Genomic DNA, 10,000 nt, shown 5'->3' on the forward strand with positions numbered 1-10,000 from the left:
CCCCCCAACCATTTCCACCATCCAAGTACCAGTGGCCTTTGATGTCGTATCATGGTCTCCCCGCTCAACACCTCGGTCGTTTCTGGGTCAAACCCCCTCCCCCCACCCCCCCACCCGCCTTCCCCCTTAATCAATTTATAATTTTCTCACAGTATCTAGGGTAGAGCACCACATGCACTACTATTGAATGACACTGACCTTGCCCCTCCCCTAACACATGGTAGGTTGAGGCCTGAGGTAGTCTCCATTCTTTCTTTCTCTGTTTCTTGTCAGCTTAAACAGCTCTCTATCACGTGACCTTAGATCTGATGCTGCATATCGCTTGAGAACCTTCACTCCAGATCTCGTTCATGGTCACGTATGAAGGCTAGATCCGTTCGGGTTCGGCGTCTCGATCGGCCCGATTTTGTTAAAAGCCTACTATTTCCCTCACCCAACGAATGGCTCTTTGACGCCTACTACAACTACACTCGTTTGTGGAACATATATTATGTATGCACTCATAAAAATACTCTACATAACTTCAACAAAAAAAATCCCAAAGTTGAAGAATTTGATGTGCTGCTTTGTGTGTGACAAATTTTTGAGGTTTATGCCTAAGCCGAAATAGAATACCGTCTCTTGAATTTCGGTTTAACCGGTTTTTACTGTACTCTTTTGGTAAAAACAATGATCTTTGAAGTTATAACCAGATAAATTAATGAAATAATCAATGATTTAAATGAAATCAAAATATTTATTAAATATTACCTGATGCTTGGTAGTAGTCGTCTGTGTCAGCGTTATCAGCCATTGTCTTTGGAATAATTAGACCTAAAATTAAAAAAATAACATTTTAAAAAAATTAAAATTAGATTGCTGCATCTGTTTGAGGGGCAAGCAGAAAGCTCCGATTGTTGACTTGTGGTAGCTTAGCTGTCAAGTCCAGACATCAAATATAAAGTAATCCTTTACATGTCTATTTTCAAACCCAGATTTCACTTTTGGAATATGACTTTTTATTTTAATGTTATCGCTGACATCACAATGGATGTGATGTTATGAAGTCTGAAGAAACAATATAGAGTTTTCAAAAGATTACATTAAGTTCTACATCATTATATGTTCATAGCTAGGTGAATCCCCAACCTTAATCCGTGAAAGTTTGCTGATTGTTTGTGCTCTGTTTGATCTTCTGCAGATGTTTGCTGTTGGGTGCAAGAATTCAATCAAAGTAGAGAATATGTAACTGACAACCCATGTTATGAGCACCCAATTTCAGTAGTAATTGAAAACATGCCGATTCTATCTGACATCATATCATAATAAGACCCACATACTTCTCTACAGGAACTTAGAGAAATAACTGGACTTTCAAATGACTCGATTCACAAAATTTTTCATGATCATCTTCACATGAAAAAAGTGTATGCAAGATGGCTGCTCAATTTACTGAATGAAGAACAAAAACAAGAGATGGTGAGATATGCCATGGATTTGCTCAATTCACTTAAACCCCAAAGACCTGCAATGGTTACAGATATTGCCACAGGGGATGAAACTTAGGCACCCTATTCCAGCATCCCACGATAATTCTTGAATAGAAAGTGGATGGATGAAAAGGGAGATAGACCAGTTGTTCTACATTCAGTATTTCAGAGCAGGAAACGACTTTTTTGTTCTTTTCAATTACAATCGGCACTCATGGTTGATATTATTGCAACTTTTCAAAATTCTCTTCGTCAAAATATCGTATGAAAAATGCAAATATAGAGAAGCAACACAGACTGGCAGTAAACACATGTATATCCTGAGTGTGAGGTATTTTGTGATCCATGTCAATGTTTACTGTGTCGCCTTTCACACAATCACAGTCAAATACAACGGGGGCAGTGCAATGCATTGACCCAAGTATGTGCTTGCATCCCACTAGCCTCATAAATAAAGGGGTAGGGGCAGATCAGTGATTTTTCCAAACCAAACAACAAATGGTGCATTATTTTGTTTAAGGTGTTGACAACAATGTAAGATTAGTTGACATAGCTTTGTTTATAGTTCAAAATATGACATCATTATGGTTTTCATTGGCCAATTGGCTTTTTTGTCATACAATAATTACTATACAGTTAACAGCCTATAAAATTTGATGCATGACTTTGAATATTTGTTCGCAATGATGTAACTCAAAACAGATTAAAGACGAAAAGGAGCAACTTGTTTTGCATTAGGAAACAAAAACGAAAAATTAGAAGAAGGACCAAAAAAGAGAGAGCCAAAAAAATCTCCCCTCCAGATTATGGTCTTTATGTATGTAAGTGATGAGGACATATCCCATGGTGGCATAACCATGGACATTCATAGAGATCTGTCCCTCAAAACAAGCGCTTTATATATTTAGTGGATTTTTGTGTGCTTTTATTTCGAATCAACTAAGAGCAATCAGTTTATAATGGTAGGAAAGGTAGTAATTAAAGTGGGTTTGTTTTTGCTTTTTCCCCCCAAGATTGGGGTAGTCTCAAGTGATAATCCATCAGTTTGAGTCTGTTATTTTGCAATGTCTTCTCTATCAATCAACAATTACCATAAATAAACAATGAACTGTGTAACTAACTTCTTTTCAATAACTACACCCTGTACTATGTCAACTCACCAGCCAGTGATCATCACCATTGCAATATTTCTTTTGCTCTTCCCCACCCCTTTGGACCATTGCCTTAATTCTTTTACTTTACTTTTATAATAATAATAATAATAATAATAATAATAATAATAATAATAATAATAATAATAATAATAATAATAATAATAATAATAATAATAATAATTTTATAATAATAATAATAATAATAATAATAATAATAATAATAATAATAATAATAATTATAATAAAAATAATAATAATATTAATGATAGGTAATTGTAATATAATAATAATAATAATAATAATAATAATAATAATATTTTAAAAAAAATAAATAATAAAATCATTTTTAAAACTGCTGTTTTCTTCCTTCTTGAATTGATATCATTCGACAATAAATGCCAATATTCAGCAAATATTAACAGCAACAGTGAGTCTAGGCCTTAACTTAATTAAACGTGTGACTCGTATATGGGTGAGGTTGGTCGTAAAGTGTACTTGAAGTTGAAGAAACAACAAAAAGACCAAAGCAACAACAACAAAAAACAAAACAAAAAAAAAAAAAGTCGCCAGACAAAAGATCCACGGTGATAGTGATAATAATAATACTAATCGAAAGAGATGCTGGACCGAGGAACTTACGGAATTTCTCCGAACAAAGATAGTGTCAGTGGTGACAGTTGACTGACAGTTGGGCAAATAATGAGAATGTTTTAAATTCTTTTATTGTTGTTACCTTTGCCTTAATAATCAAAGAATGATTTTGATTTATTTTATCGGCTGTACTGTCTGAGTAGTACTGTTACTGTTAAATCTTAATAATAAATGGTCAGTGTCAGAGAAGGGACGTTGATTAAGTAAGTGATTAAAGGACATGGGACTGAGGCTGAATTTGAAGACTAAAAAACTCTAACCTTGAGGATTATTATTATAGATCTATCTAGATAGCTATTATTTATTATTCGTAGTGTTTTTATGCACCTCCGTTGACGGTGTATCTTAACGGACCGTTTTTACACACCCAATTTCATCAGCGATATTGTGTTTCTGTATTTGGACATGGCGAAAGTTATATTGTGACATCTGTAGGATGTTTTTATTAATAAATTTATATAAAAATAATAATTTAAAAAATCAAAATATAAAACCAGAAAATAGAAGTTGCATTGAAGGTAAAGTAATGTTTTAGAAAGTCCTTATTAAATGTGACAGTCAGGTGGCTCCGTAGTGCAGTGGACAAGCTGTCGGTATCTAACCTTGAAAGTACCGTGTTCGATTCCCATTGTAGACATTAAAAAAAATAAAATTACTTTATTGTGAAAGTCAACATTTTTTTTTCTTTCTTCTTCTTTTTTTTTTTTTTTTCAAAATCCTTTTATCATGTTTTTAAAAAAACTTCGATTTTAATTTTCTCAAATTATTTATTTATTTGAGATCAGTATTTGTGTGCCATGTTTCTTTTTACTTTTGATTTTTTAAATAATTGTTTCCTTCATTTATTATCATTGTATAGACGTACATCGGTAATCACTAAGTCACTAAGCCTAAGCATCGTGGTAAATTACAATCTAAAACTATTTAATCCTCATGGACGTTGCAGCAACATTTTCACTAATTTACCATCATCGCCAACGGAGGTGCATAAAAACGGTTCGTTTTTATACACCTCCAATGGAGGTGCATAAAAACGCCACCTTTATTATTATGATTATGGTGAGATGGTCTCTGTCTACTGAACTGGTCTGTCTCATTTTCTGCCTAGAATGTGCCTCATTCGTTTTTTTTTTGAAAGAATGAAAACTGTTTGTCTACATACCTCAGACAATTTTTCCATGAATTCAACAGCTACCCGTTAACCCGATCAGTTTTTGGATGACAATTATTACATATATGACTATTACTTCCAAGTTCCAAGTCCAAGACGTTGAAGTCTTTTTATCTTTTCTCTTTGACAAACCCACCGATCTGTCACCGGAAGAAACAAACTGGGCTTTTCTTGTTTTTCCCTGAAAAGATTTATTTAGTCATGTGATTCTTGCCACTCCCACAAAAGAGCAACATAATTTGAGAAGCAGTGGCGAGTAAAAAAAAAAAATTTAAAAAAAGAGTCATGCGGGAATGCTATTGTAACCTTTTCGTTGTGATGGTGGTGGTTGACAATAAATATCACTAAGCCAGCTCATTTCAGTGTTTCACCATTCACTAACGTCCTATTACCAGTCTGACAGCCCGAGTTATTATGATCTCATTGTTGTAATGGAAATACACCCAAACCAACGCAAAATACTCCCCTTAACAACAATATTAAATTAAGCCAATAAATACGTTTCTATAATTAGGCACATAAATACGTATGTGCTTGAAAGTCTAAGGCAAAATGGGGGGGGGGGGGGGGGGGGGGGGGTAATCATAGCTTTCATTTGAGTACACAGTCTTGTATGTCGAGTCCTTTAACATTCAAAGGAAACAATTTCATTTTTTCAATATCCTTTCTTTAAAACAACCACCACCACTGCATCATTATCACTACCACTACACCACCACCACATCATCATCACCACTACGACCACCACCACTCCATCATCAACACTACCACTACTACTTCACTATCACTACCACCACTATTACAACCACCCACCACATCATCATCGCGACCACTACAACTGCAACAACCACCACCACATTATCATCACTACCTCTACTACTACAACCACCACCACAATATCATCACTAACACTACTACTACAACCACCAGCCCCACATCATTATCACTACCACTACTACTACACCACCACCAGCACATCATCATCACTACCACTACTACTACAATCACCACAACCACATCGTCATCACTACCACTACTACTGCAACCACCACCACCATATTCATCATCATACCACTACTACCACAACCACCACCACCACTACTACTACAACCACCACCACATCATCATCACTACCTCAACTACTACAACCACCACCACAATAGCATCACTACCACTACTACCACAACCACCAGCACCACATCATTATCACTACCACTACTGCACCACCACCAGCACATCATCATCACTACCACTACTACTACAACCACCACAACCACATCGTCATCACGACCACTACTACTACAACCACCACCATATCATTACCATTACCACTACTACTACAACTACCACTACCACCATATCATTACCATTACCACTACTACTACTACCACCACAACCACATCGTCATCACTACCACTACTACTGCAACCACCACTACCACCATATCATCACCATTACAACTACTACTACAACCACCACCACATCATCATCACTATCACTACTACTACAACTACAACCACCACCACATTATCATCACTACCACTACTACTACTGCAACCACCACCACCATATCATCATCATTGAAATATATTTTTTTTAAATTGAGCTTTATATAGTGCAATATCTACTAAATGTGCTCAAAGCGCTTTACAAGGGGTCCCTAGTCAACATTTAACATGTAGGACGGGACATGACGCCTCTTAGGCGATATTACAATTTTTCGGACAAAGACAACTCTGTTAACGGCCAGGTACTCATTTTACACCTGAGTACGGTGAGAGAATGTGAGTAAAGAGCCTTTTCCAAGGACTCAACTATGCGCCGAGCGCGAGGCTCGAACCCAGGACCTTCCGATCCGGAAGCGAGTGTCATACTACTAGACCACATAGCCGCATCATTACCACTACTACTACAAACACCACCACCACATCATCATCACGACCACTACTACTACAACCACCACCACCACCATATCATTACCATTACCACTACTACTACAACCACCACCACATCATCATCACTACCACTACTACTACAACTACAATCATCACCACCACCACATCATCATCACTATTACTACTACAACTACAACCACCACCAACACCCCATCACCTCACTAACACCAGTTACTACAATCACTACCATTAGGTTATGGAGCTTTACTTCATTTGAAATAAGGAAACTTCGGAATTGTATTTGGCATTGTGTTTATATATCATAATATAATTCTAATCAGTTATCTATTTAGAACTAGATACTATACAATATGTATGCCAAATACCACCCCAATTCCCCTTTCTTGTGTGCGGGAATTCCTCTTTCGGCATTGAAATTGAGTTTGAGAGAGTCATCACTACACACATAAACAACAGAAACAATTTAAAAACATGTCTATGACACGCAACCACTCACACACGAGGCTATACTATTTATCCCTTTCTCTATATAGAACAGGACAAGACAAACAATAGCTTGACTCTCGCTACACTTCGCATTGTCATTGATGTTTGTCGTCTCACGAGTTCAACACTCGGTCGACCTGTCAATATTCCTTTTTGCCTCGGACGTAATCATTAATAGAATGTTGTGTGGTTTTGACCGTGAAGAAAACCTTAAGAAGTCACATTTATATCATTTTAGAGACATCGTTTTGAATAATTTTGAGTTAAACGAGCGATCAGGAAGTTATTTTCTTAGATTTCATGAACGGCCGATCAGCGCTTGTTTATACTATAGTAACGCGATTCCCAGCCAATGTCTCAATGGCGGATATTTTTCTCATCGAGGCCGCTGGTTGGTTAGCCAATAAGAGCACCGTACGGTTTCCATGGGTAAATTCCTTGGATTTTACTCAAAGCCAGTTGAGAAAGGTTAATAATTTATAACGCCCTAAACCCTCTTCCGCACTAGGACAGGACTGTCCCGGGACAGTCCTGTCCCAAATCTGTAACATATAGAATTTAGAGAAATCTTCCGCACCTATTGGGACGGGACAAAACAGTCCCGTTGTGTCCCAAGCCGTTGTGAAATTCTACAAAATCAACGGGACAGGACTGTCCCAGTCCCGTGTTCATATCGTTTGTGATAGTAGAAAAATATAGCAGACTTCCGCACTAGGACAAAAAAGTCCCAGACTTGGCGGCGCCGTGTCAAAATTGAAATGCCTGTCTTTATTTTCTGCATCCCTACTACTACTAGCTACTTCTATTTCTACTGTTGCTTCTGCTGCTGCTAATGCCACTAATATATTAATACCTACATTCCTTACATTTTGTATTTATTTCCAATTCCATTGTATTTATTTTCCAACAATAGTCCACCCTTTATTTTAGTTCACTGTCTTCTATACTGCATTACATAGTTCCCTCCCCTCTTTTGACATAATTAAGTACGCACCTTTTATAAATTTCTATTGCTCTGTTTTAATTCGCGCTTCCTCACAAAGTAGCATACAATTTCCTGCCCATCAATGTTTTTGTTTATGCATCTTAACAACGCCACTACCACATTATCTCATTCGTCTGCAGTTTTTAATTGATCATGTGTTGTTGATGAAGGGGAAACCCGAAACGTCCATTTCATCTGTTTTCGTATATTAAACTGAAGCTTACATTCAATTTCAAAGTTATGATTTATTTATTTATTTCAATTCTGAATATAAAAAAGCGAGAACAATTCAAAAAATAATTCTATGTGATGAAACCACGCACAGAAGGCATAGCAACATAAACATTTTCGGCAATTTAAAAACGTATGTTTATAAATATAATTTAAGAAGTGTCACACTTTGTGACACACCAGTAACGTGTCTAAAACCGGTCGCACATCTATTCGGTACCTTGTGGGATCAATTATCTTTATCGTTATTTATTTCGGGAATTTTCAATATTTTTAAGTAGGTCCTTCTGAGCCACTTGGACTCATTGTAAGACAAATTAACTCCTTTAAAGCCTTGTAGCCAATGGTGCAGGAGTTATTCCGGTTTCAATAGCGTGAAGCGGACAATTAACGTATTTGTTTGAAAACCTTTGAACAGGACGCTAGTCTATCGCAGATTACTATCCCAGCTTGACAGGTACCCTTTTACACCTGAATGGAGTGCGTGATTGGAGTACATTTTCTTGCTCTCATCATCTAGTCAGCTGATCCTGCGTAGGACGTTGCTTCCCGAACTTTCTTGCGAAACAGATTACGGTTTTCCGCCAGTCTACTTGCTTGAGTTGCTGTCATTCCCAGCCATTCACATATATCTTGTTCCCAGCTTCTTGTTGGTCTACCTCTTCCTCTCTTGCCGTCTACCCTTGTCTGCAGAATGTGCTTTTCTAATGATTCGTGGCGAGTCGTGTGGCCAAAATAGTTTAGTTTCAATTTCTTTACAGTTTGAAGAAGAATTGGTGATTTTATTCCGATCCTTCTCAGGACTTCTTTGTTTGTTTGTTTTTCAGTCCATGATATTCTGAGTATTTTTCTGTAGCATGCCATTTCAAAAGCTGTGATCTTTGTGCTCTCTGCTTTGCTGATAGTCCATGCTTCGCATCCATATGTTGCAGTTGGGAAAACAACACTTTTGAGGATTTTGATTTTTGTTTGAATGCACTGCCCTTTCCAGATATTATTCATCTTTTCTAGCTTTGATCTTGCCATTGCTAGTCTCCTCCTGATCTCTGGGGCCGATTTCCCGTTGTACTCAATCCTGGCTCCAAGATATTCAAAATTCTTTACTCTTTCTATTTCTTCTCCATTGATTTTTATGATGGCATCTGTTTTGCATTTGTCAGTATTCATGATTTTGGTCTTCTTTATATTCAGCTTAAGGCCTTTGGTCTCGCTATGTTCCTTTACAGATGTTATTAGATTCTCTAGTCCCCCGGTGTTGTGGACAATAGTGCAGTGTCGTCTGCGTACCTCAGATCTTTTATGGGTAGACCTTGCATTTTAGGTTCGTTGTAATTACTTCTCCTGACATCGTTTTCCACATCTCGCATTATACCTTCAGTGTAAATGCTGAACAAATGGGGTGATAGAATACATCCCTGTCTTACTCCTTTTGTAACTTTGAACCATTCTGTTGTTCCGCTTTCTAGTTGTACCGCTGATTGTTGGTTCTCATAGAGGGATCTTATCAGGTTTCTAATTCTAGGATCAAAGTTCATCTCCAGGAGAGTTTCCCATAGTTTCTCATGATTAACACAATCAAAAGCTTTCGAATAGTCTATAAAACAAGTGTGGAGGCCAGAATTTACTTCTCGATGCTTCTGAATAATTTGACGCAAATTGAATATGTGGTCTCTTGTCCCTCTGTTTTTTCTAAAACCTGCCTGGGTGTTACTGACTTCTTCTTCCAGTTTACGTTCAATCCTGTTCATGATAATTTTTAGAAGGATTTTGCTTGCATGACTGATGAGTGATATTGTTCGGTAGTTGGAGCATAGTTGTAGGTCTCCTTTCTTAGGCAATGGTATAAAAATTGCTCTCCTCCAATCTGAGGGCCAAATTTCTTTCTCCCAAATTTTCGTACAAAGTCTTAGATATACTTCAACTCCTTCATCTTCGCT

The 10,000-nt window shown here is 37.1% G+C and overlaps 1 protein-coding gene across 4 annotated transcripts in view; it reads right to left on the reverse strand.

Moving 5' to 3' along the window:
* Positions 1-4,668, reverse strand: part of LOC144968311 (rho GTPase-activating protein 8-like) — a 99,018-nt gene extending 94,350 nt beyond the window's left edge. Inside the window, exons 1-2 of one of the 4 annotated variants that reach the window (XM_078906552.1) lie at positions 4,437-4,668; positions 751-813 (exon numbers count right to left, since the gene is read on the reverse strand). In XM_078906552.1, coding sequence (XP_078762678.1) covers positions 751-793 — 43 coding nt within the window. In that variant the 5' untranslated portion in view covers positions 794-813; positions 4,437-4,668. The remainder of the gene's footprint in view (positions 1-750; positions 814-4,436) is intronic. The other 3 variants (XM_078906549.1, XM_078906551.1, XM_078906550.1) reach the window with 3 other exon arrangements.
* Positions 4,669-10,000: the final 5,332 nt, after the last annotated feature.

This window comes from Berghia stephanieae, chromosome 3, assembly GCF_034508935.2.
Source record: "Berghia stephanieae isolate SIO BIC M18660-M18661 chromosome 3, UCSD_Bste_1.3, whole genome shotgun sequence".
NCBI lineage: Eukaryota > Metazoa > Mollusca > Gastropoda > Nudibranchia > Aeolidiidae > Berghia > Berghia stephanieae.